This window comes from Sceloporus occidentalis, unplaced genomic scaffold (genome assembly GCF_023333645.1).
Source record: "Sceloporus occidentalis isolate IW3139 unplaced genomic scaffold, rSceOcc1.0.p SCAF_2, whole genome shotgun sequence".
In the NCBI taxonomy this organism is placed as follows: domain Eukaryota; kingdom Metazoa; phylum Chordata; class Lepidosauria; order Squamata; family Phrynosomatidae; genus Sceloporus; species Sceloporus occidentalis.
In genome coordinates, this window is record NW_028316982.1 from 173,707,266 (window position 1) to 173,735,068 (window position 27,803).

The 27,803-nt window shown below is 38.2% G+C and overlaps 1 protein-coding gene across 8 annotated transcripts in view; it reads left to right on the forward strand.

Annotated features, from left to right (window-relative positions):
- The window catches only part of LOC149319348 (protein Jade-3-like), a 48,786-nt gene extending 22,753 nt beyond the window's left edge, over positions 1-26,033 (forward strand). For 6 of the 8 annotated variants that reach the window (XM_089511526.1, XM_089511528.1, XM_089511527.1 and 3 more), the window contains 10 exons: positions 983-1,042; positions 3,707-3,789; positions 7,088-7,245; positions 8,260-8,450; positions 10,000-10,211; positions 13,128-13,295; positions 14,854-14,970; positions 17,917-18,390; positions 20,857-20,974; positions 22,999-26,033. In XM_089511526.1, the coding sequence (XP_089367652.1) occupies positions 994-1,042; positions 3,707-3,789; positions 7,088-7,245; positions 8,260-8,450; positions 10,000-10,211; positions 13,128-13,295; positions 14,854-14,970; positions 17,917-18,390; positions 20,857-20,974; positions 22,999-23,885 (2,457 nt within the window). In that variant the 5' untranslated portion in view covers positions 983-993 and the 3' untranslated portion in view covers positions 23,886-26,033. Of the gene's footprint in view, positions 1-496; positions 808-982; positions 1,043-3,706; positions 3,790-7,087; positions 7,246-8,259; positions 8,451-9,999; positions 10,212-13,127; positions 13,296-14,853; positions 14,971-17,916; positions 18,391-20,856; positions 20,975-22,998 lie in introns of those variants that run through there. The other 2 variants (XM_089511530.1, XM_089511533.1) reach the window with 2 other exon arrangements.
- The last annotated feature ends 1,770 nt before the right edge of the window (positions 26,034-27,803 follow it).

Here is a 27,803-nt window from a genome sequence, read left to right on the forward strand (position 1 = left end):
AAAAGAAATGTTGAAAGAATAGCTACATTCAATATGAGATATGGTAGTGATAATCATATTAATACACTAAACTATTACATATTTACAGTAGGAATTAACTTGTGAATTATTTCAAGGCAAGCTCATGTATTGCCTTGTGTATTCAAAGCCAATTTGTGTATTTCCTTACAAGAGGTGTAATTTGTTTATTCAGTATTTTGTTGGGAACAGCTATGAAAACTAATAAATTGAATGGTCTGGGAGTGAGCACCTGATGCTCCAGTGATTGTGGACCTAATCATTTTCTTGGATCAAATATTACTGTGAGTTGGGCCCCATTGTAAAAGCAGGAAAAGGTGGTTTTTTAAAAAAATCAGTTGTCTTGCTTGGTGTATTAGTTCTGCCACTGCTATTTTAGGCAGCTGGTTGCTGAGTCTATATTTAGAATCTCCACTCAGTTGATGGCGGTCTACTGCCAGCATCTGTGCATCTGCAAGGAAGATCTCTGTGTGTCCGGCTGAATATAGGTTGCAGCTGAAATGGTTTGCCTTGTTGCATGTGCCCAGTTTATCAAGCAGTAGCAGAGCTTTAAACTGATTTGGCTGCCTCTGTTAAGATTAACAGGCACCTGAATAGTAAGATTAAATGTCTATGTTCATCTTGGAGTGTACTACTGCCTCCTTCCTTTGTTTTTGTTTTGTTTTGTTTTGTTTTTTCAATGGGAAAAGCCCTCCTCCTTGCAAACTTGGTGTCAGATTGACCTTGAATATGAATCTTAACCAGCACAGTTGGATTCAGTGGCTCACTTAGTACGGTTAGTTTATTACAGTAAGTGACTTGTGCTATGGCAAAAGGTTTAAAAGCTCTCTTCAGAAAATGTGGTTATGTCTAAGTATCCTGCTATAAGGCAGCAAGAATGTGTTTGTATGTGTGTGTACCCATGCCATGTTTGTCTTGTTGAAGGAATTCACAAAGCCTTTATTTTTCCTTCTGTTCTTTCTAGGATGCGTCAGGATGAAACGACACAGGCATTTAAGCAGCAGTGACAGTTCAGACAATGAAAGTAAGTAGTGTGATACAGTCTCCCTTTGATCTGTCACCCCTCCTGTGGTTTTCTCCTTTGGTTTGTGGGCAAACCGTTACACATCTTTTTATAGCTTAAGAAAAATACATTTCTTGTTTCATTTCCTCTTACTCACTGTGGGGTTTAGTATTAATAGAGGGAGTAAAAACACTTATAATATTGGAAAGGAGATTATTCAATGCAGGTTCTTAATTATCTCTTTTTAGAATTGAAAAGCTAAATAATTCTGATTCAAGAGAAGTTGTATGCACTCAAGTGTATATTCTGAGGCCTCTGTTTTCCAGGTTAATAACATGCTGGTTGCACCTACTTTGAGACGTGGAAGTTTTAGGTCATGGTTATTGGAAAATTTTTCAGAACTTGGGATGAATGCCTAATAAAACACTTCATATCAATTAAAGCCAAGTATATAGAGGATAAAAAGGGTACAGATTCAGATTCCCGGCTTTTGTTTTGCAGTACTGCTTACATGCCAACAGCTTCCAGAGGAATAACCATGTTACACTGATGCAGCAAAAAATAAGAGAATGTTGTGACACCCTAACAGCTTTTATAGCATGTGCTTCCATGTTCTCAGAAGTCCACAAGACTCTTAGTCACATGGTCTGTGGCTTTGATTTTTTTAAAAAAACTTTTAAATGTGGTGTTGCAAATTCTAAAATTCCCCAACATGATGCCATCAAGACTTGGGCTACAGTTTCATGAGTCCTAGCCAGTGTGGTCACTGATCAGTGATGATGGGACTGGTATATCTGGAAGGTAGTAGGTTGAAGAAAGCCTAGTTGAAAGTCTCCATGTGCCTACAGCAGATAACTTTCTTGGCAAACATTACAGGTTTGTGTGGCTGGAGAGCCATCTCCTTGCCCCTGTCTCTGTCATGTTTAGTTTTACTTCTGTTTAATGTCAGCAGTCTGAGATCTAGTGGAGAGCAGGGAAAGTAGCCTGAGAAAGAGAGGAAGTAGTATTCCTTTACAATAATGGTAGCATGTAGACCATATGGTGGTAGTCCATCACCACCACTGTGTTGATGAATCATGTGTACACTGATTTATGTTTATCTCACTGAGATAATGAAGAGGGCTCTTGAGAAGATTAGGGAGTCTTGTCTCCTTCCTTGCTGAGATATGGGGAAAGGTCTTGAAGGGGCCTGTCCTGATAGCTAATACAGGTATTTGTGGAATGCTTTACATAATGAACCAAGAGTTGCATTGGCACCTGTACTTGATGACACACATTTGTCTCATTTTGAGGATAATGTGGAAACTAAACTTTGATTTGTACTTCAGACCCAGTAAGATGCTAAACATTGCTTTGCAGCAGTGTTAAGAAATGCATTTTCAAAAGTCATGTTAGTTTAAATTTAAAATTAAAAAATAATCCATATTATCTTTTGGGGGGGATAAATTGAGATCAGAGGAACACAGGCTCTGTGGCCTGATTGAGCCCCCTCAATCTTCTGGGTTTCCCCAAGTGGGTTTCACCCTTCTACTTGTTCCTATCATTTGTTAGTTTCCTAGGCTTCTGCTCCAGAGTTGGAGTTCCTCTTCTAAGCCTGTGTTAGTGGTGATAAGAGCTTGAAGCTCAACAGTGTTGGTATTTGTGGTCCCATCCTTTTGCCTTTGATCCTGCCCAGCAGTGAATTTCAGCCTTCAGAACATCTCTGCAATGAAATTTGGCCCTCAGACAGAAATAAGTTCCTTATCTTTATACTGTACAGAATTACCCTTCATATAGATGGTTCTGTTGCCCAAAATCCAGTTGACAGTTTGGACTAGATATACTGAATCAGTGGCTGAATGGTAAGTTAACACATATGTACATTTCACTGATTCAGTGGGTTTATTTTTGTTGGGACTAGTAATGGTATCCAGGCCATTGAGCTATTCTCAAAAGTGTGTTATTCTACTGTTTATCCTAAAATATTATGGTTCTATACAAGGGACATAAATGCTGAAATATGTTACAAAACAAACAATAAAATCATAAAACACAAAGCATAAACACAGCAGAGTAAATAAAACCAGTGTGGTGCTATAAAACATGCAAGCAAATAAGTGAGTTTTAACCTAGCACTGAAATAGCATAGATATGGGCATATAACCTAAAGATTTTGCCTATTGATTGACCATTGCTTCTCTTATTCTTTTAGAAGCAAAATACTGGCAAAATACGCTGGCTTCCCAGCCGCTTGGGGACGTTGCATATGCAAAATGCATGCCCCCAAGCTGGCAGGAAGCTGCTGTGAAGCTGCTTGGCTGTTTACACAGCAGTAGCTTTTCAGCACTCCAGTGGCGTGGCATTTAGACGCTGCATGCCACAGGAGTGTCAAAAAGTTGCAGTGGTGACAGAAAGGGTGCCCTTTTTCTGCTGCAAAAAAGGAGAAACATTTTGCCACTTCTTTTTGTGCCAGAAAAAAGCCAGATCGGGACTGTGGTGTGTGGTTGCCGCGGACCCGATTCAGTGCTCACAGGGGCCAGTCTGTTTCAGCCCTCTGTTAGCTTTGGATCCATATATGCATTCAATTAATATGTGACTGATCAGAGGTCAAAATTAACAATATCTGTAATTTTTAGGAAGCTATGGAAAAGTCTGTATTGTGGGAAGCTTTTGATTCTTTCTGTCATTTTATTTCTGTTCATATAGGTCCTTCCACTTCTTTCTCCTTTTGTTCTAAGTACAGGAGCAAATCAAAAACTCCAGCAAATGAACAAAAGAAACCTGCTGAAGTAAGAATGATTTTTGTCACATTCTTAAAAGTTATACATTTCCTGTGACCATTGTTTATCAACACAGCCGTTCAGATCTTTGCTTTTTCTGTTTTTCTGTTTACTTTCAAGTGCTCAGTGCCTTTTTATTTTGCAGTGGGATCTAAATTGATAAACACATCATTGTTGCAGTCTTTGTTCAAAGTTCTTTCTTATTTGCTTGTTTACTTATTTATTTATTGAATTGAAATAAATTTTAGATGGGATCCAAACTGGGGTAGGACATGTTCAGCATGCACAGTGTGAGACAGTGTCATGTCTGGCCAACATTTTATGCTGTCATTCTGATCCCTTTTATTTATTTAAAACAACTTTATGCAGCTGTCCTAACATTAAAAATAGATACAGGAAAAACTCCACAGTAAAAAGAGAGAGAAAGAGAAGCAATGCCTTCAATACAGAGTAGCATCCAAATTTAAGGAAAACACATTTATGGTCCACTGACTTTACTGTAGATTATTTCATTTAAACTCTGGAATGTAATCCAGAGAAAATCAGCATGAACAAATCATTTGTAAGAGGCAAGTATGTATAGTTAAGCAAACCTTGATTTTGCTATTTTATATATGGGACATCATTTTGCTACACCGTTGTATATAATAGGTCTTGAACATCCACAGATTTTGATATCCACAGGGCTCCTGGAACCAAACCCCAGTAGATACCAAGGGATCACTGTATTTTTATTTGGTTTTGGAAGATTAGGGGTCTGTGGGAGTGAAAATCAATCCAAAATCAGCCTGAATTTTTTTAAATTGGGGGGATTTGGGGGTTTCAGGGGCTGCACATGAATGTCCCAAGGACCATATATGCATGCCCATCCCTGTACTAGGCACTTAAGCTGTCAAACGTTGAAGATAATACCTGAAGAAGGCTTAGGTGTTTGTAAATATAGGTTGAATCTGCCTTATTTGAAATCCTTGGAACCAGAAATGTTTGGGATTTTGAAATATTTGCATATCCATGAGATATCTTGAAGATGGGACTCAAGTCTAAACATGAAATTCATTTATGTTTCGTATATACCTTATACAGAAAGTGTGAAGATAATATTATACACAATAATTTTGTGCATGAAACAAAGTTTGTATACTCTTAACCATCAGAAAGCAAAGGTGTCACTATCTTAGCCACCCATGCAGGCAATTTGGAATTTTGTAGTATTTTGCATTTTAGAATTCCAGATAAGGGAGAATACCTGTACCAAGAGCCAAAAATGACAATTGAGAGAAAATATTACAACATTTGAGCAAAGCATATTTTACAGCATAAATACATCCCCATTCCCTAATTCTAGAACATAATCTAAAGGTGGAATAAGATATTTTCTTAATTTAAATCAGCAAACAATTCTGGGTCCTTCCAGATATTGCTGAATTACAGCTTCCATCAGACTTAGCCAGCATAACCAGTGGTGAGAAATCTTGGACACTGCAGTTCAGCACTAAGGTTCCTGAAGGGTTTCTCAGCTCCCATCCACACTTTAAATGTGGGTGAACCTGAGGTGCTTGATGTGGAAGAATTTGTTGTTTCTTACCAGGATGAAAGTCTCAACTGGATAATACATAAAATACTGGTGTGTTTTTTAGTATGTCTTTAATTTTTGTAAAAAATATAATACAGTCAGAGGAAGTTATTGGGACTATTTAACATGTGTGCATGTGAGGGAGTTGTTACTTTTTTGTGTTGTACTACAGTACCAGTAAAAATCCTGTCTCTAGCTGCTGCCAAGTCGCAGTTCTTTACTCAGTGTTGAACTGAGTGGCTGCAAGAGGTTTATTTTTCCTTGTAATTGAGAACATAACTATTTGAAAGTGTATGTAACTATATATGGAGCAGTTTTTTGAAGAATGGGGCAAGAAAATACTTGTACTGTAATCAATTACTTTTGCTGTGGTACTGTGTGATCAATTTGCCTTGGTTTAGATGGAAACTTATTCAAACAACTCAGTACTGTACTTCTAGTTGTACACAACATTACCTCGCATCTCATCCCATGCCATTTGGAACATCATCTGGCCCCAAGGAATGGCTTTCGAGAGAGCTCAGTGAGATTTAATGAAAAAGAGGGAGTCAGAAAGCCCCATTTTGTTAACGGCATTCAGCTAGTGCTGCTTTGGATCCTAGCCAGCGTATTTCATTTTTCCCTCCTGATCACTTTTGAAACTGAAATGCTTAGAGGAATTGCCAGGCAGCTTAAATGTTTGGCATGCTTTATTTTTAAGTTATCATAAATGCACAAGGGTATGTCCTCTGTTACCTCTTCCTCTGCATCATCCCAGAATTGTTAAATGTACTTTATTGAATGCCTGGTGTGAATAGGATTACTTGTGCAGACAGAAGACAGTCAAATGACAGTAGAATACAGATGGATGGTTAGATGTCATATTTGCCTTTAAGCCTTCTTTGGAACCATTCTTTATTCTGAGGTGAGTTTTTCTTCAACCTTAGGACTGGAGTGTGGCTTTGGCGTGGCTTCCAGACTCTTAGGATGCATGCATCATTTAAACAGCATACCTCCAAAGTGACCCGAAGTAGCTTTATTTTGGCCTGGCTGTACGGGCCCAAAATCTTTGTGTGTTTCTGACGTAATTAGCATGAATAACCCTTTACTCCCTTATGGCTAATATGGGGTTAACTCTTACACACTCACGTTGCACATTGAGAGTGACTCCAAGAGAAAGTAATTTAATGTTCAAATAAATAAATGGACTCTTAGAACTTTTTCCTTCTTCTCTGCCTCCCACCCCACCTCCATTTGTGAGTGGATATTTCTCTGTCTCCTTCTCCTTGAGTGGATCCTCAGTAGTTGCTTGGATTCTGGAGCTCTATAAACCTGGTAAACCTGGAAGTAGATACAGCCTTCTGAATGGTTTCACTGTCAAAGATTAGCGGAGATCATGTATTCAGATAACTGTGGGGTGCCTAGTTCATGCTATACCCTCTAGACATGAGGAGAGGAACAAACTAAAATGTGCCTGGCTTGGCTGATGTGTTAACTGAAACATTTCAATGGTTATGATGTGAAAAGTAGTTGTCAGGTGAAAACAGTGTGTTTCCTTCCCTTAATTGTGGCAGTAGTTTGATCATTATGGTTCCAGTGATGGCTTTACGTGGTTTTTTTTTTTTTTTGGTTATCGATGGCACATGGTGTACTGTGGGGGTTTTGTTGTTAAAGGTAACGAAATGATGTATGGTCTTCAAATTCTTTGATTGTTTCCTTCACCACATGCCTTACTGCTGTCTTCTCTGCACACAGGTGTTTCGAAAGGATCTTATTAGTGCCATGAAGCTGCCAGATTCTCATCATATTAACCCAGACGAATATTACCTTTTTACGGATACATGGAAGCAAGAATGGGAAAAAGGTGTGCAAGTCCCAGCCAGTCCAGACACTATTCCTCAACCCTCTCTCAGGTAACTTTAATTAAATGGTTGACTAGACTACATCTGATATTCACGTGTTTCTTCCAAAGCAGTGTGACTATACAACTTACCTGTTCTATGATACTAACTGTAGTATAACTTCTTGTTCATCCGCTGTTCAAGCACATAGCTTATATACCTTTAATTCTTAGTATGCACAATATGAAAAGAATAAAAAATATGAGCCAGACATTGGGTATTAATTCTGAGAGAATGCCAACATGGTGTTGTTGAGCAAAACCTAGTTGTGGCCACTGTTATTTGTAGTGGGTTCTTTAAAGATCAGGTGAGTGTTGGACTAGGTAAAATGTACTGTTGCTTGATAGCTAAAAAAAGCTTAGGCTTTCTTTCCCTCTAATATATGAAGTGTTTGCAGTTGGAGAGTGGCCTTTAAGCAGTGTGACTATCCTTAGATGGTTCAGTAGAAAGTGCTTTTATTTAGTTTTAACTGGTCACTGTATTTGAATGTAGGAAAAAGATTTGTTGCAGGTCAGAGTGCTGGGTTGCCCATCTTGTTTGGCCCTTGGGGGTCACATTCATTATAAGCTGTGGAACAAAGAGCCACATGGGTATGAATATGTAAGCCACCTCTTGCTACCCTCTAAGATCTAGGTGTTTTCCATTTTCACACATTTTCTGCTAAGGTTACTAACAACCTCAACAACTGGGAGGAATGTGTTATCCCATACACCCCCTACCCCCCAAACATCTAGTCTGTTAGGAAAAATCTTGAGGATCTCTCCACCTTTGAGTGTTACACAGATTGCAGCAGAAACTGCTTGCCACCCTAACCATTCTGGTTAGCTCCGTTCTTGTGGGTAGCTGTGTCAGTTCATTTTTGGTAATTGAAATATGGTGGCCTTTGTCACCTTTGCTTGATCTTGAATTCCGCTGTCAAAAAGCGCATTGGCATTAATTACGGACATGAAATATGTGATTTTTTGGCTTGCAAAAGTGTTCTTTCACAACAGAATTTGCAACTGATTTTGATTCTCTTGTTAATAGAGTTGTAGCGGAAAAAATAAAGCAAGTCCTATATACACGGCCTAGAAAGTACATTCGTTGTTCCAGCCAAGAATCATCCGAACCTGGCTATATCAACATTCTAGAACTGGCAGAATCAATGTGTCGTTATGACTTGGATGACATGGACATCTTTTGGCTCCAGGAAGTAAATGAGGAGCTTGCTGAAATGGGTGAGAATATTGAAGATGACAATTAAAATTTGTTAAAATTAATCTGGGCTTAATTATGTTGCTGGAACATTTCCCCCTTTGAAGAGGGGATTATTTAAAAAAAAACATAATTTAGTCAACATGCAAGGAGTCTTCTGCTGTGATCATTTAGAGAGATCTGAATTTATTTAGTTTTTAAAAACTTCGCCAGTTTAAATAAATTCCCAAAAAACATATGTAGGTATTTCCAACTTCTCTTGACATGCTTTTAGTCTTCCTGGCAAAATGCACATTTTATACTAGTATTCTGGGAATAATAAAGACAGCCTGTATAGCAGAACATCAAGCAGTTAAAAGTGAAATTGGGTGTTTCCACTTGGGCTTAATTGAATTTCCTAATATTCCTTTCTTAATGGCCAGACCAAATAGATGTTCAGCAGACTTTAGCACTTTGTGCTAAAGACAAGCAGCTCTGTTATTATGACACTTCAGTAAGTCATAGAAGACACTTTCTTGATTCCTTAAGAGGTTGTTATAAGGCCAACCCAGTTCATGCTTGAAAACTAGAGGAAAGATAATTAACCTGATATTGCAGATTCTTCTCAACATTATCATGTATAGGCAACAGGTTGCTATTACAGGTTTATGTGGCATATAATGAGAGATTTGAATGAAGTAGGACATTACTTCGCTTTAATCTTTGTTCAGTGTGTCACTACAAGTTAAGAGGCAACCTCCTTAAAGCAGTCTTTCAGTGGCGTAGGCAGAAATCAGATTAGATTATCATTGCTGACATCCTATCTGCTATTTTTAATACATACAGCTTTTGTACACCTAATGGAACAGGATTTAAACCTACATATTCTGATGTTTGGTATAGTAGGACCAGACCCAATATATTTTTAGCGATTTGGATCAAAAATCAATTTACAGATATTTTAAATATAGGTTGAGTCTTCCTTATCTGAAATGTTTGGGACCAGAGGTGTTTGGGATTTTGGAATATCTGTATTTGCATATATGTACATAATGAGATATCTTGTGGATGGGACCCAAGTCTAAAAAAAAAATCACTTATGTTTCATATATACCTTACACAAATAGCCTGAATATTTTATATAATATTTTTAATAATTTTGTGCATAAAACAAAGGTTGCATACATTGAACCATCTGAAAGCAAATGTATCACTGTCTCAGGCAACCATGAAAAAAGTTTTGGTTTTTGGAACATTTCGGATTTTGGGATTCAAGATAAGAGAGACTCCACCTGTATGTTATATACTGTTGGTGGTTTTCCTTTTTATGTACCTGCATTTATTCTTCAAAATCACTTGTTTTAACAGGTCAGAACAACATTTTCTAGATATTGAATCATTAAAATTGAGAATGAATGTTCATTTTAGCCTAAGGAGAATGAAAGAAGGGGAGAGCAAAACTGAGTGTCAGTAGCATGTTTTATTTTAAAATATAATTACGCTGTAGCTTTCATTTTTTGAAGTTTTTCTATTCTTGCGCAATATTCTTTTTATGCTGATTAAACTTTTCCTTCTGGCTTAATTCTCTTTCAGGTTGTGGGCAGCTTGATGAAAACACAATGGAGAAAATGGTAGAGGTTCTTGAGCGTCACTGTCATGAGAATATGAACCATGCCATTGAGACAGAGGAAGGGTTGGGTATAGAATATGATGAAGACGTCATTTGTGATGTATGTCGATCCCCTGACAGTGAAGAAGGGAATGATATGGTGTTCTGTGATAAATGTAATATCTGTGTTCATCAGGTTAGTGCTGGCAGAGTTTTTGAAACTGCTATGTCACTGGTAATAGAGTTAACTGAAATCTTCTCAATCAGCATGTTGGGGAAAGCTATCTGAAAGCAGCTCATTGGACAGTAGTAAGATGTCTGGCAACCTATGGAGAAATGGGATGTAGAATGTAGAAGGTTACACAATGCTTAAAATTTTAAATATTCTGGAAAGAAGTAGTGTCATTCTTTGCTAATCTGGGAACCAGCATATTCAGATTTCATTGTTAAGGTGGGGACATTCTTCAAGTAATTTGGAAAAGAAAAGAAAAGACAGGTCTAAGCTTTGTCAGAGAATTAGAAACTTGTTAATATAATTTTATGTTTGTGTTGCTACATAGTTGAGGTTCCATCATTGCTGTATAGTTACACCATATTTGCAGAACAACATGACTTTAATTTAAGGATCCCAACTGGCATATTTTCCTTCTAACTTCATGATAGAATGTATGCAGAATCTGTGATCACAATTCTTTAAAATATGTTTCTATGAATGGCCCTTTTAGTCTAAAAGAAGGTTAATGGCTGTCTTTTAAATGCATTAAAATATATTGAAATAAAAATTGTACCATTGAAATAGAATGGATGCTGTTAATGTGCATTGCTTTTGATCACAAGAAAATATATCACAACAAAGTATTGTTCTCCATTATGTTCTGAAGGCATATTAATCCTTATCAAGAACTAGTAGAAGATTTTTGAAATGCTGCATCACAGCAAATATCCCAGTTTCACCCCTACTCTCTCTCTCAGAGATAATATTGAGGAATATGACAGACTATAATAAATGGAGGAGTCTTAAGAAGATGCTTGTCTCGGTTTAGGTTTCCTATAGCAGAAAAAAATGGAGCAGAGAAAAATGAGTTCCTAACCTTCATAAGATGATTCTGGTTACAGACAATGCAGCAATGAAAGCGAATAAAAATAAATTTACAGAGTAACATTGCAAAAAGGCAATTTTTAAAATTTGTACTAATGCAAGAGCGCACTCTACTGGATTGAACTGGAATATTTAGATAATCATAACTGACTTTTCCTAATGGGGTCTTTTAGACAGTCTCTTCTGGTTCTATATGCCAGAAGGAAAGGTCTTCTTCTAGATTTAAAAAATATAGTAAAGATGCTTAGCTTCATTGTGCTGTTGGAGAATGGGGCTGAAAGACCAAGCTTGTGGTGCCACAACTCATTTTCTTTTGAGCAGTGATGTGAGTTTCTGGAAAAGGTAGAATTGAAAAATGGTCTGCATAATTTCATCTGATTCAGCATGTTTTGTTTAAATACCCAGACACATTCAAAGCTTTATATAGAAATAATTTTTGGATGTATTTGTAATAATATAAATAGAATAGCATATTGTTGTTGTGTGCCTTCAAGTCATTTTTGGCTTATGGTGATCCTAAGGTGGGGTTTATTGCGGGGTTTTCTGGGGCTGAGAGCATGTGATTTGCCCAAGGTTTCCCAGTAGGTTGCCATGGCCAAGCAGGAACCCCGATCTCCACAATCCTAGTCCTATGCTGAAATGACTACACCATGCTGACTACACCATGCTGAAGGACCCCTGTGAATGTGGGGAAAATGCAAATAAAAAAACACTATTTTTTAAACCCAAGAGAATGCCTCTCTAGGAATTTTCAGGTCCTCCAGTGTAACTCTGTGGCCAACATCTGCCAGAGGTTGATAATAGAATATGCTGGAGGACCTACAAATACCTAGAGAAGTGTTTTCTTTAAGAACCTCCAGATTCTCCAGCACAACTCTATGGACAACCTCTAGCTAAGTTGTGCTGAAGGACCTAGAGATTTCGAGAGAGAGAACATCTTTATCAAAACTACAAATAGTCAAATCCGCAAATGTGGAGGGCCAACTGTATATACTTTCTTTATATTTAACAACAAAAAAAAGATTTCACCTGAAAGAATATACCAACAGTTTAACTTTCTTTCACTCTGTATTACAGTCTGACCCCTGTATCAATGGGATTGGTAACCTTTCTTATACTTATCTATGTCCAAGAGAAACAAGTTTCTCTAGGCAGTTGGAGGTTCTCCAGCATGCTTATATGGGCAGCTTACACTGGAATTTGACCATAGAGTTCCATTGGAGTACCTCTAGATGCTTAAACTACCTCTCTAGGTATCTGGAGGTCCTTCAGCGCAACTCTGTGGTCAACCTCCAGCAGAAATACAGTGTTTTCATTACCTGCAGTACATCTGAAGGATTATTCCTTACAGATATGGGGATTGGACTGGAATTACCAATTCCATTTCAGGTTGAGAAAAAAAATGATTCAATACAACTAGTCTGATATTTTATATCACTAAGAGATGCATCTGAGGCTGTGATCACAGATAAGGTATCACATTTTGTCTTGACTACTTGTCTTTGGATTGATTGTGAGGCAAGTTATTTTAGCACATTCATTTTTAATCTGAGCACTAGAGTGGTCAGTACTTGGCTTTTTTAGAAGTTTAACTAAAATCGTATTTAGGCCATCTAACATGATTGATTGCAGTGCAACAGCTGAGACAGCTATGGGAAAATGCATATGCACACATACACACACTTATGGTATGGGAAGTCTTCTGTTGTGGAAAGTGTTCTATGGAAAATCTTCTGCCTCGCATCTTCTAAGGAGGGACATCTGGCTTCCATGCCTTTTGTGGAAACTGGCTTTTTAATGCATTATTAACATTTAATATTTAGGCTGTTAATAAATAGATGACTTTGCACTTCTTGTATTTCAAGCAGCTAGGAAAAAACTGATTTATCCCAAAATTAAATTATATTGTAAAGTTTTAAAAATATATACCACAGCTGATTCTGATACAGAGTGAGACAATGTGGTGCTTCACTTACAGACTCATACAAAACAGCAGTTTGCTTTCATCCCCAGGCATGCTATGGCATCCTAAAAGTTCCTGAAGGGAGCTGGTTGTGCCGTACTTGCGTTCTAAGTATACATCCTCAGTGTCTCTTATGTCCAAAGAGAGGTGGAGCCATGAAAGCGACAAGAACGGGAACCAAGTGGGCGCATGTTAGCTGTGCTCTCTGGATCCCAGAGGTACGAGTAACTTTTAATTCCATATGATGTCTTACCAAGACAGTGTACTATCACCTGTAGGTTGTGGTGGCTCTTATAGTCTGTGTGCATTTAACAAAAAGAGGGAACGTGATAATACTGGAGTCTGACAAGTAAGGGAACATCTTTGTATATTTCGCTGTCCACTCTTACCCCACCCCATACTCTTGCTCTGTTATCCATACTCTCTTTCCATCCAGGCAGGAAAGCTTACAGCTTTCTCAAGGGACATACCCATTACAGAAATACTGTACACAAGGCTGCTGTGCAGGCCACAGCTAGCATCTGTTGCTAAACTATGCTTAGGTTGGACACATTTGCCTTTGGGAGAAAATAACTAGAGCACATGCACCCTCATTTATAGTTTCAACCACTCTTTTTGAAGATAAGTAATTTGTGGACTTGCTGGTTGCCTCCTCACAAACATTGCACTGGTCCTATGTTGTTCTGAAAAACTGAAGGCATCCAAGCTTCAGCCTTATTTATTAGTGGCATGACCTTGTGGGCTCCTCAGGTGATTGTGTGCACCTTCTAGTTGTTTCTGACTTATGGCAACCTTAAGGCAGGCCTATCATAGGGTTTTCTTGGTAAGTTTCTTCAAAGAGGGTTGCCACTGCCATCCTGTTAGGCTGAGAGAGTGTGACTTGCCCAAGTTCACTGGGCAGCTGAGCCAGGATTTAAACCCTGATCTCTAAGAGCCTGTACAGACCAGTGTTATCCACTGGCATGGGGGCATGGTGTATGCACGCCAGCTGCCCCCACGCCAGTGTCACACTGTGAGCCCAGCCGCATGGCAGGGGGGCATCACAGTGCTCTGTTGGTGCAGCTTTAAACGCATTGCTCCAAAGGAGTGTTGAAAAGCTGCGGCTAGGGCGCCCTTTCCATGGCGCGAAAAGGAGCTGCTTTTTGTGGCCTCTTTTTGCACCGTGGAAAGGCCACATCAGGGCTGCGGTGTGGGAATGCTGGGGCCCCGATCTGGTGAGGAAAGGGGTGGCACGGAACCCCTTAGGAATGGTCTGTTGAGCCCCTTAGTGTCCTAGTCCAGTGCTCAAACCACTACACCATACTGGTCTCAGGTTGTACTATGTCTCTACCTGGGATGCAACTGGGTAACAGCAATGCTTCTTTTCTATGTGATAGTGTTTAATCCATTGTTTGGTGCCTATTCACACCAAAACAGACCTTCATAGAAAATAACTAATACTCATTTTGTTCCCTAGAGAGTTAGGAACAGTGTTATCTTTTTGATGCCTACAAATGCATATATATGTTTTAAAATGTGTAGTTTGCCCTTTTGTTGTAGGACGGTTTATACATGTCCAAATAAATTAGTCAGATCTCATTTTGGCTTTGAGTCTCTCTAATTTTAGCATATATTCCTAAAAGGTTAATGTCTGGTGCAGACTTACTTCAGTCCTTTAAGGGCTTCAGCTTCATTTGCAGTTCTATTTGCTTATTTTACAAGATGCTGCACTTAAATAATAATGTGGTAGCTGTTGTTGACAGTGTCATTTTCTAATTCATACTATTTTATTTGTAGGTAAGCATTGCTTGCCCAGAAAGGATGGAACCAATTACAAAAGTGTCCCACATTCCACCAAGTAGGTGGGCTTTAGTTTGCAGTTTATGCAAACTGAAAACTGGTGCTTGTATTCAGGTATGTCCTGATCTACTGTCGTAATCTTTGACTTTGTAGAGTAGTAATTGCTTGGTAGCACATGCTACATAGACATTGGTAATATGCCATTATCCTGTTTGATGGTCTACCTGTGCTGGCAGCAGGCACAGCAGCAGAGAAAAGGGGGGGGGGTGCAGGCACTACAAAGACAGGTGAAGGTGGTTAAAATCTTTCCCTGGCTGGAGATAAAACTACCCTGTCTGCTTTGGAAGTCACCAGGACAACTGTGTTTCCTGATGGAGATGGCTTCCAGTGCCTCCAATAAACCTTGGTCAAGAAGGAGGTGTGTGTGTGTAATGTGTGTTGTGTACCTTTCCATGTGTACCTTAGCAATGCTAAGACAAGAACTTATCATGGGGTTTTCTTGGTAAGATTTGTTCAGAGGTTTGCCATTGCCTTGACCAGAGGCTGAGAGAGAATGACTTGCTCAAGGTCATCCAGTGGATTTTCATGGCTGAGCTGGGAATTGAACCCTAGTCTCCAGTCATAGTTCAACACTCAGCCATTATGCCAATGCTGGCTCTCTTGAAGAATTACTCCAATGTACGTGAGACTTCTAGTGTAAGTTACCAACAGGATCCTAGCTAAATGGAAGTTGGTTTTCTCCAGCATCTTTTTGAGAAAATCGTTTTAAGCAGTAGGAATGTTACTTCCAGCAAAAGAAAGAAGGCTTCATGCAACCTTTTTTTAAAGTCACGTATCAACAGTTTGTTCTTTTAGCCACTCACAGATAAGCTTTGATTGAATGTTTCCATTAATTAAAAATGGATATTGGTGTACATCTCTCTCTGCTTGCTTAAATCAATACTAATTAGAACTATCCTGTTGGGGTTCTTCAGAGGTGCTGAGGAGGTTTCTGCTTAGCATGGAGATCATGTATAATTTTCAGTAAGTTTATACTTTGAGTCATTTAGCCAGATGGTTACATATTTGGTGCAGAAAAAATGAAGTCAGCTCAAAATATAAAAATTAGCTCATGTGGTTGGTAGTTATATCTTTTGAATTCCCCACAGAGAAGCAGACTGCAGGAAATATACAGATATTTAAATGAGGTACCATAAAGCTGAGGGTGAGAGAAAGGCATCAGGTTGTCATGGAAAATCAAGTTTATACTTTTAGCCATTCCCTAAGCTTTTATGGAGAAGCATTACTTCTCCATAATTCTTAGAGCTCTTAAGTAAGCTTCTGCACCTTTGGATGTGTGTGTGTGTACAGGCATGTGCAAGAGGAATTGATATCAAAGCAAATGGACCTGGTTACAGCAATCTGTTTAGGTGAAGGGTATCAAAGAAAAGAAGTAAAAATATAAGCTTGACTTTCCTGCCAAACATTCTGCTAGCCTTGGAGGTCTGTAGAGAAGTTTTAAACTGCTCCGACAACCCTGCCTCCTTGCATTCCACATTTCTATACATGGGTGAACAGGGGAATCATGATCCCAGGATGCAGATATGTGTTTGCAGCACCACACAGAGAGCCATAAAACTAAAGGCTTTTCAGAATAGCGACTGTCATGACTGTTTAGTCATGGAACTGGACTCCTTTGTCTTTGACTTCAAGTATGGATTTCCTAGCTAAACTGGATGTTGACAACTGACAGTGACAGCACAGTCTTCCTTATCATAGCAGGGTCCTCATTTTAAATCTCTCCCCAGCCATGAATTTATACAGTTCCTTCACCTTCTTGACAGCAAAAGGGGAATAATAGGAGTGAACTACTTTGGACAATTCTTTTAAAGATTCCTGAAGTAGTGTTTTAAAGCTCTACATACATGCTTGTGTTGTAATTAAACTGTGCATCTCTCAGGAAGCTGGACGTCTATTATCAGCGCTAAGCTAATTTGCTGGTGGAGATTAATTTATTGACATACTAGGCATTTTAGTAAAATGTCTTAAATTACTCATGTTAGTTGTTCATAACTCACTGGTAACATACTCAGATTTATTTTATTTATTTTTTAAAAAACATCAGATCATTGAATGTATACTGTCCTCCTAAATAACAAATCAAAATTACATGAAATATTAGTCAATAAAGGTTATGGCATTTAATTATTTAAATAATGAGTTTAGAATCTTTATATATATATTTAATGAATTATATCCAGGCTCTGATCCATACCTGCTGCAGGTGACATGGCTAAGTGGACAAAGTGCAGTCTTCCAGATGTTGTTGGACTGGAGTTCCCTGGTCAGTGTAGCCCGTGGTAAGGAATGCTGGGAGTTGTAGTCCAGCAATATCTGCAAGACCATGCTTTGCCCACCTTGTAGTTATTTAGTTTTAGTTATGTGGTTTTGGTGCAAATGCATCCACATGACATTGCTAAGGATGAAAATCTTGTACTATTAACCAAGCATTTGTCAGCTACTAGGTAATTTCTTTGGGATTCAAATGTTCTGGATAAATACAGGAAGTCCTCTTGTTGAATGGTTTATGTTTTTAAATGAGAAGTTATTGAACTAGGTTTTGTCTTTTCAAAGTGTGTAAGTGTAACTGGTGAAATTAACATAAGACATTTTGCTTAAACTTCAGACTCTTACGTTCCATAAATGTATCTCTGAAGAAGCTTTATTGATTCAGGATTGACCTGATTGTTGTCTGAATGTTACCATTCAGACCCTCAGCTTGTGAATTACAAATGTGAAATCAAACAAATGTCTTCCAAGTTTTTTGTTGTGTGCCTTCAAGTCCTTTCCGACTTAACCACAACCCTACAGGTTTTTCTTGGCAAGTTTCCCTCAGAGGGGGGTTGCCATTGCCTTCCCCTGAGGCTGAGAGAGAGTGACTTGCCCAGAGTCACCCAGTGGGTTTTCATGTAACTGGTAAAATTAGATGTGCATGCACACATGTAATAAAAGTATGTGAAGCTTCTAAGTTACTTTTGGTAAATTTTCTTCTGACTGATGGTGGTTTTGTTTGCTCAACAGTGCTCTGTGAAGAGCTGCATTACTGCCTTTCATGTCACATGTGCCTTTGAGCATAGCCTAGAGATGAAAACAATCCTGGATGATGGTGATGAAGTCAAATTCAAGTCATATTGTCTCAAACATAGTAAAAACAAGCAGGGCCTTGTGCCTGAGGCAGATGTCAACCCCAAGAACACTATTGACCAAAAGCAGACAGAGAGTGAGAAGACCAGTTTGCGTGCTCAGAAGCTCCGGGAACTGGAGGAGGAGTTCTATTCTCTTGTGAGAATAGATGACGTTGCAGCAGAGCTTGGCCTCCCCAAACTCACTGTGGATTTGATCTATAATTACTGGAAACTAAAGCGGAAAAGTAACTTGAATAAACCCTTATTTCCTCCCAAGGAGGATGAAGAAAATGGCTTGATTCAGCCAAAAGAAGATAGCATTCATACTCGAATGAGGATGTTCATGCACCTGAGGCAAGATCTAGAGAGGGTAAGGATATTCTTAGAAAGGAAGCCAGCACAACTGGAAGCTAGAAAGAAAATGAAGGGTTGAATTTACACTGGGAAGTGATGGCAAAAAGAAAGAAGTAGTATCAATTAGAAATGGGAAATATCCTGCCACTACTGCAAAACTGTGAGACATCTGGGAGAATACATGTTGGTGCCACCTGTGTAAAAATTGGACCAGCTAATATCTGAGAATACTTAAGGTCTGGCATGCTCTCCTGCTGAACTTGCATGGAAGAAGAGATTGTAGATCACTTCCCAGTGACCATGATACTGCTGTCCTGATGGCCCACCATGGAATAGTCCCTCACTTACAACACTGATAACTATCCAAAATCAGAGATGTTTGGGTCTACCATTATTAGAATTATCATTTCATTTTCTATGCTTGGGGTGGAATACCACAACCTATTGATAATAAGGAAGGCATAAGATTTATCAAGCCTATTTCTATTTTGCTACCCTTATAATGAAGTTAAGAATTTAGCAGCTGGCCACCATTAATAAATGGAAGGGACTGGCCTAGCCTCGGAAACCAATAGCCCCAATCATTTCATTGTACATTATATATTTTTAAGTATTCAGAAGAAATTTTACATGATTAAAAAAGACATCAGTTAGAGGGACAACAGTTAAGAAGGACAACAGTTAGTTGAAATGTGTTGGATTTTTTAAAAAGTTAAAAGAGAAGTGGATGAGGAGACTTCTGGGATGTAAAAAAACCCAATATAATATATGCATTAAGACTGATAGACGCCATTAATTCAATAGCATGATTTCTGAAATTATTATAGTACTCTGTCCTGGCACCATTCTGTTAAAACAAAACAAAACAAAAAAACCCTTCAGAATGTAGAAAAGAGGTTTTTGCAGGATGGCACAGGACCCCTGTGAATGTGGAAAAACCACAAATAACAAACACTATGTTTTTACCTGAGAGAACACCTCTCTAGGAATCTCTAGGTCTTCCAGTACAATTCTGTGGTCAACATCTGCCAGACATTGACCATGGAATTGCAGTGGAAAAGCTACAAATGGTTAGTGGAATGTTCTCTCTAGGAATCTCTAGGTCCTTCAGTGCAACTTTTGGTCATAGAGGACCTAGATATTCCTAGAGAGAACATATTAATAAAATCTGTGAATAATCAAATCCACAAAAGTGAAATCCACAAATGTGGAGGGAGAAATGACAGTAAGGGCTGTTCGACAGTGGAACAAACTCCCTTGGAGTGTAGTGGAGTCTCCTTCCTTGGAGGTCTTCAAACGGAGGCTGGATGGCCATCTGTCAGGGATGCTTTGATTTGGATTTCCTGCATGGCAGGGGGTTGGACTGGATGGCCCTTGCGGTCTCTTCCAACTCTATGATTCTAAATATATTTGTGTGCTATTGGATACACCTGGGTATTTGATTTTTTTTTTTATTTAGGCACAAGCATTTGCATCTGATTTTTTTACATAATTTTTTATTAATACATTCTAAAACAAAACATGACAACAAACAGTACACCAAAACAACAATAAATAAAGACAATAACCCAGATAAGGCCCTGAAAATTATAGATAAAAGGTATATTCAGGGATCCTGAAAGACATCTTTCCATAAAAATTTAGCTAAAATTGGGGGATGTCTAGAGACTAAATCTTGCTAGATGTATTCAATAAATGGGTGCCAAATCTTATGAAAGGTCAATCCAGAGTGTAAGCCTCTCACTCTGTTGTTATTATCTGCCATTTTCTCTATTAACTACAAGTCCCAGAGTCTAGTCCACCATCCTGCAATATTCAACTTTCCAGTTTTCCAGTTCTTGGCTCTTTCAAGCCTGGTAACAGCCAGAAGCAAACTAATAAGTTCTTTATGCTGCAGGGCTTTATTTTCATTCATAAAACAGGAGAACAGGAGCAGGAATTGTGATAATTGTATACTTTGTTTAGTGATCTTGAAGATCAGTTGTAAAATTTATGTCCAATACTCATGCACTAAGGGACATTCCAGCCAGATATGCACAAAGGTTCCCCTACCTTCACAACCCCTCCAGCATTTTGGATTAGCATTGATAGATATACGAGCCAATTTGAATGGCGTGAGGTACCATTGATGGACCAACTTTATAGTATTCTCTTTAATGGCAATGGACCTAATTTTAAATGGTAAATGAGTCCATATATTTTCCCAGGTCTTACTATCAATTGAAAGGGAAAGTTCTCCTTCCCATCCTGCCTTATGAAGCATTGAGTTCTCAAATGTTTCTTCTAGCAGACAATTATATATGCATGCTATATTTGCATCTCATTTTGGATGTTTAATTCCCTGTTTTTAAATAATTATAACTGCAGTTTCTAAGGAAGCCTGTGATTTTTAATTGAATGTTATCTCAAATAGTTCTAAAAATCTGGTACAAACATTTGACTGTATGGGATTTTTCTTTTTCTTTCTCTTTTTCCTCTGCAGGTAAGGAATCTTTGCTACATGGTGAGCAGAAGAGAGAAGTTAAAACTTTCTCACAGCAAAGCACATGAGCAAGTTTTCAATTTGCAAGTCCAGCTTATTAATCAGGAAATCGCTGCAGGTAATGAATGCATGAGAGACACAGTAATTGTCTGTTATTGTCTGTTAGGGCTCTCTAGACTTTTTGTACTGTGTGTTAGTGCCTTCTGCACTTCCCATTTACCTTGTCTGTATAGTCAGCATCTTCAAGGCATGTGTATAGTGCAGACATATATATACATACATATATGGCCTGATAATGTCTCAAGTACAATGGAATGGGCTGTAGTCATTGAAATTTTTTACACTGCAGTAAATCTGAATGCGTTACATCAATAATCAGAATAAACTAGAAGAGGATTGAGAATGGAGAGCAATCTCTTGAGAATTAATTATCAGACCCCCACTCTTTATTCCTCTCATTCTACATTTTCTTCATTTCCCTCTCTCGCCCTCATACAGATCCTCTTCTGTTAGTCTTCAAAATTAATTATCTAAATTAATTACCTACCAAGCCAGCTTGTCTCATCTTCAAAATTTGACATACTTTAATCCTTTGGCATCATTTAACTTACACTCCCTTCCCAAAATGTATAACTATTCAAAGATCATCCTAAATCAACAGCCTCCCTTTCAGCATAACTATAATGACAGAAGGAGAAAGCAGCTCTGACTGCCTTCAGATGGGATTCTATCAAGGTGACCAGGCAAATGAGAAGGAGATACTGTGTGAAAATGGAGGAGGGAAATAATTGCTAATAGTACAGGATGAAAAGAAAAGAAACGGGGGGCAAAGGAGGAAACATGAGATAAGTGTAGGAGGAGGGGGTAAAATCACATTCTGTACTTCATTCTACTACCTTTTCCTTCAGCGTGTGGAATTTGTGAAGAGAAAATTTGCTGGAAGCTGCTCTTTTTGCTTTCCCCAAACCTGGTGGAGAAGGGATAGAAAGGGAACAATAGTGGAGAGAGGAAAAAGGAATTTCTTCCACTAGCAACAGAGCCTCTCATTTTACCCAAAGCATTTGCAGTTGCAGTCTTTTCTAGGGAGAGCAACATTCCTCACAGGTTGCTGGACTCAGCTGGCCATACTTAGTATGCATGGCAAGGGAGAGAAAAACAGTTGGGTCTAGTGGACAGCAGAGCAACTCCAGTGCTAGCAGGCTTTGCTGTTACTAGTGGAGACAAAGGAGTTTAAAGCCGTAGTGTCACGGAACGGACAGGTGGCAGTGAGTTCCCTTACTTAGGATTAAGCATTGATCAGAATGGAGACTGCAGTCAAGAAGTCAGATGAAGATTAGGAATAGGAAGCGCAGCTATGAAAGAACTAGACAAAATCCTAAAGAGTAAAGATCTGCAGTGAACACTAAAGTTAGAATTGTCCAAGCCATCACATTCCCCTTCACCATGTATGGATGCAAAAGCTGGATAGTGAAGAAAGTGGATAGGAAGAGCATCAACGTATTTGAGATGCGGTGCTGGAGAACTGTGCTGAGGATACTGTGATCAGCCAAATCTCCTTGGAAGCCAAGATGATCAAGTTGAGGCTGTTGTACTTCCAGCTAGGCAAAGCCCATAAGCTAGATGGATGGACTCAACTAAGGGGGGGTCACAGGTATAAATTTCAGGACGCAAACAGAATAGTGGAGGACAGGGAGTCATTGAGATGTCTCATCCACAGGGTCACCAAGGCAAACGACAACAACAAAATGATGATAACTGGCAAACAAAAGGGAGACTGCAAGCCAGATTGACAAGGCTCTGTGGGCCTAGAGAGACCATGTTCTTAGAGTATACAATCATTACAAACACATTAGTCTTTTAACATCAGTATGTTTGTAACTTTTGTGTTACTTGGCTTTCAAAAAGTATAGAACCTTGAATATAGGTCCATAGAAGGGTTGTTGTCATTTTTTAAATGACTTCCTTTGAATTTAATTTGAGGAGAATATGTAAAAGGCACTGTCATGAATGGCAAACTTTATTATAAATTGTTTGGTAAAGCAAGTTGCTAAATTATGATGGTCCATTGTGGCTTTTTTGTATCTACTCACAAAATGAAATTTGCCTCTAAAATATGTCTTCTTTCTGCCCCCAATTTTTTAGGCCATTCTCTGACAACTGCAGTAGAGAACACACTGTTTTATCCACCTCCTAGAATTACCTTGAAGCTAAAGATGCCAAAATCAACATTGGGGGATTCCAAAAATAACTTGAAATCTGGTAACAAACTGCTTTCCCCTGACAACAATGCCACCTTTTGTAGCAAAAAAGGTGTTGCACTATCCAAGGAGACTTTTTCTTCAAATGTGAAATCCTACTCAAAGTTTCAGCATGAAAATAGAAGTAATGGCTTACTGGGAGGGATTGTGAAGTCCAGGAATGAAACAAAGGATTCTAGACCTGCACATTCAATAGACCTCCATCGTGGGCAATCGTCTGGCAAACCCTTAGCACTTCAAGCTGCGCTGCATGGACAATCTGCCATTGGGAATGGAAAGATCCAGCAGAACTCCAAACAAGCAAAGTCTAATGGCTTAATGAGTCGAGTTGGAGATGTCATTCAGCGAGATAGCTCTAGTCAAACAATGTATGAGCAACAATCAGTCCACTTGTCAAGCCAGAGCAGCTTTAAAAAATCCACAATAGAACACTTTAGCAGGTCCTTCAAAGAAGCCACCAACAGTTTAGTGAGGACCACAGAAGATCTCAGGTGTTGTGAGAAGCCCTCAAGGAGATTTTCATTGAGAGAACGTTCATGGGGCAAACAGACTCTGGAATACCAGATGAGGAGTGCTCCCTACCAGGACAATGATGGGTATTGCCCTGACTTAGAACTCAGTGACTCTGAAGCTGAGGGTGATGGGAATAAAGGACAGATCAGACTGAGAAAAAGCGGCTCAGAGCAAGCGAGCCCAAGTAAAGACTTCAGTAGAGACTGTCACAATAGAAATAAAAGAAATTTAATTTCTCATAGTTCAATACAAAGCTGATTAGAAAACCTCTGGCACTATGGAATAGCTTGGCCTTTATGTATCCAAGAGGAGAGACACAGATCTTGGAGATCTGCAGGTTCCTGAACACATGTGCAGGGCTCCCAAGCAAATGACCAGGAGGCTTTTTCCGAACAGTTAATTGGTTTGTCCTTTTGTGAAGATTGTTAATTGGGGTTTTCTAAGGTCATTATGTTCATTGTCACTTCCAGAAATGGTTTTATATGTCTGCTTCCTTTTACAGAATGTATGTAATATGCTGATCTTGTTCTACTGAACATGTATTTTAAAAGCCATTCTATCATTCTCTGACAATCTCCAAAAAAATGAGGAGACAATTCTCTTTGCAGCGCTAATAGAATCTCACTTCATTAGAACACTTACACAGTGTTTTGGTTTGTTGGGAGATTGTACAAGTGTGCAAATATGTGTTTAAAATTGGGGTGTTTCCACAAATGTTGTTGTTTTGAAACGGGAAGTATGTGACTACTAGGCAGAAATCATGTTCTCAAGAAGTTTTAGAAGGAACAGTCTGATCCTAAATACTTGGAGGTAAGGCCTATTTTAACTCAGTGGGAAGTGCCTCAAAGTAATGTTGGGCATAAGTAATCGCTCCTAATTTACAGAGGAACATTTACAAACTTCACAGTCAATGCTGCCAAACACACTGACCTCTAGATTTCCCCCCATTACTAACTTGTTCCTGCTAAGGCTGTTTCTCTTCACTGTTGCCATTTGCTTTATTCTGTAAATAATACTTTAACCTTTGCTATTTCTAAATCGTTTTTAAATCCCTGTGTACATAATAGCTTGTTGTGGTTTGCACTTGTAAAATATTTTACCCAGCCAGCCAATACATGGCTATGTGCATAATGTTTAATACTAGATGTACTTAATCTCTAACATATTCAGGCAATCACCGGTGATGCTAGATTCTTCCTTGTAAACTCAGAAGGCTTTTTAAAAATCTTGGTCCCATAAAATCTGCATTTCCCCTTCAACCTAAAACATACTTTTTTTTCAGCTAGCAAATATTTCAGCAGATTTCTGAGCCAAAATGTGAAAAATCATTGTATGCATAAAGAGCAATTTGCTGCTTAAACAGTCAAAAATGGTAAAATGAAATATTTTTATTGATAATAGCTTGAAAACTGTTTGGGCTACTTTATTGTTTAACTAGATTTTTTCAAAAAAAGCTTTTGAGTAGATGTTTTAAAACACACACACCAGCTTCATGCAAGTAATATTGTTCTGAAATTCTTTGCAACACATCTTTTTTCTTAAACAATTTGTTCAAAAATAAGTTCATTAATACAATCATCGCAGTTTCCTTTGTTGATAAAATGCATTATATGAAGCAAACATAAATGAGGTAAATTTGAGTTCTAATGGGTAACATAAGAGTAAAGATGTTTTCCTTTAAAACATTAATACTGTTGCAATTATCTGGAAAGAATACATTCTTGAAGAGAAAACATTGAAGGATGTAAAAGAAAATTTCACATTTCTACATACTTCACTTTAGGCATTCTTAATGTTTATTTGCTCCTTTTTATGTTTTGTTCTTTTTTGGAAGAGATTTATTTTAAGACATTTTCTTTGGTGTAAATATGCAGTAGTTTTTAAAAAGTTTTTTTAAAGTTTGTTGAAAAAAATGGTTTGTCTTTAAGTTGTGAGCCATTCAGAATGGTGCTGATCATTATCTATACATTGTTTCTAGTTCTCTTTTTAACATATATTTATTATTAACACTTCTCCTGGTCATGAAATCAAACACAGTTGAACCTGGGAACAATTATTTCATTGGCCAGGAGAAAACACAATCATGTTTTTATACTCAGTGGTATGAAGACAAGTTAAAAGTTGGAAAATGGTGCTTCAGCAAGATTTCCTAATCTAACAGTGATGATTAAAATATATAAGTTCAGGCAATAGTTTTTGTTTTGTTAGTTTTAAATGATTTTAATAGATACATGAAGGAGGCTTTGGCTACATAGCTTTCAAGTATCATTCTCCAAAGTATATTTGCTAGATTTTTACAATGTGTTCAGTGGCTAACTCTGAAGTATTACCTCTTAACCTAATTTGTTCTCTTGTTTTACTTTATATTAAATATATATATACATATATATATTCAAATTTTCAAAAATGGACTGTCTTTTTCAGATGTCCACTTTTTACAATACCTTTTTCATTAAATTATGAAACTGTTAACCATACCTTCTTCATTGTGATCTTTTGAAGGGTATATTGTGTGAAGGTTGCAAAACCAATTCTTGGTTAGAGTTGAGTATTCTTAATCTTTTCAGGACTCATAGAATTCCTCTACTGAGAATACATGGGATAATCCAGCCATGTATGTGTAAGTTGCACACAGGAAAATATACATGAATGTGGAAATAAATGTTTCATGTAGGAGTTTGATAATGTATAAATCTGTGTTGGGATTTCCACAGTTTGGGTGCCACTACCAAGAACGTTCGATGATACTGGATTCCCATCAAGCGCATATCTCCAAAGGTGGTGGAACACAAAAGCAGACCCTCAGATGTAGAACATGCATTAGGGAGGGAGGAGGAGGTCACTGAGATAACCTTGCTGCAAACCTTTTAGGGATTTACAAGTTATAATTAACACCTTGAATTCTGACCAGGAACAAACTGGTTGAACTGAGTTTGTTAAAGTCACACACAACAAATAATTTTGGTTTGAATTGCCTACAAATTAATTTGTAATTGATGCACCATTTTTTTATGCATATGGAATTATTATTGCTAAGCAGTATGCAAATGGACTGCATGTGACTCCCCATGGCCTTTTGACAAACTATCCCACCCCCTTTTTGATGCCTTTGCTACAATTGACTTCAGTTGCTTTCTGTTTTAAAGGTTTTATCTCCTGGACTGAAAATAAGCCAGGGCAAAAATACAGGATTGGGATGGTCCTAGTTCTGTTCCCGGTGACAGACAGCAAATGCTCTAGAGACATTCTCCCCATAAAATTTTTAGATTGTTTCCTTCTGTGATTTCATTGTTGTCTAGGATTCTAGACCTCGGGTAGTTGCTTACCCTTGAGCTAGAGCAAAAAGAAGTTGGTTTGCCTATTTCAGGTTCAAGTAGCCAAATAAGGTTTTGATACTGCCAGATATTGTTCTGAAATATATCAACTAATTGATCACTTGTGTTTTGATATCTCTTTATCTTAAAGTTACTGCTACGCATGTTAAAAATGAGACAATTTTTCTTTACATTGTTTTTTACCATAAAGAACTAAAAACAAAGAGTATATGTCCTGATGCAAAAGTCAGTGATGATGAGATTGTTTTAAAATTCATGAGCAGACAATTGCAACCCCAAAGCTTGAGGTATTTTACCTTTTAAGCTCTACTGCTAATACTTATACAATTCTCAAATGGGAAATGTCTATGTGCATTTGCCTTTTATTAGGGTCAGATGTCTACAGAAATACTAAAATGTCCAGCATGGCCTGGAAATATTAAAAACAATCAATGTAGCCTTCAGCACACCCTCTTTCAGTTTTCCATCTGTTCTTATTCCCTGCTAGTGTTTTGTTTTCTAGCCACACTGTGCTAAAGTGAATGGTCTTTCCCATTGTAGAGATCTCAAGATTATTTTTGGACTTCTGCCAGCTTTGGATTCCTCCAGGCCTGCTGATACATCTGCCTTGTGCAAGGGTGGTGCCATTTTAGATACATAAGCAAAGGTATCCATAGCCTGAACATGAGATATAGAGGGAACAAATTTTGCAGGCTGTCGCTAGTGTTTATATATTTACCTGAGCCATGGAGTGAATAGGCTAGGGAAAAAAGATGTGTTAGCATCAAAGCATCTGTTCTAATCTGAATTTCGTGCACAAATCTTATTCTGTTGTTTTGGAGTGTTTAATGGGGTATCCATG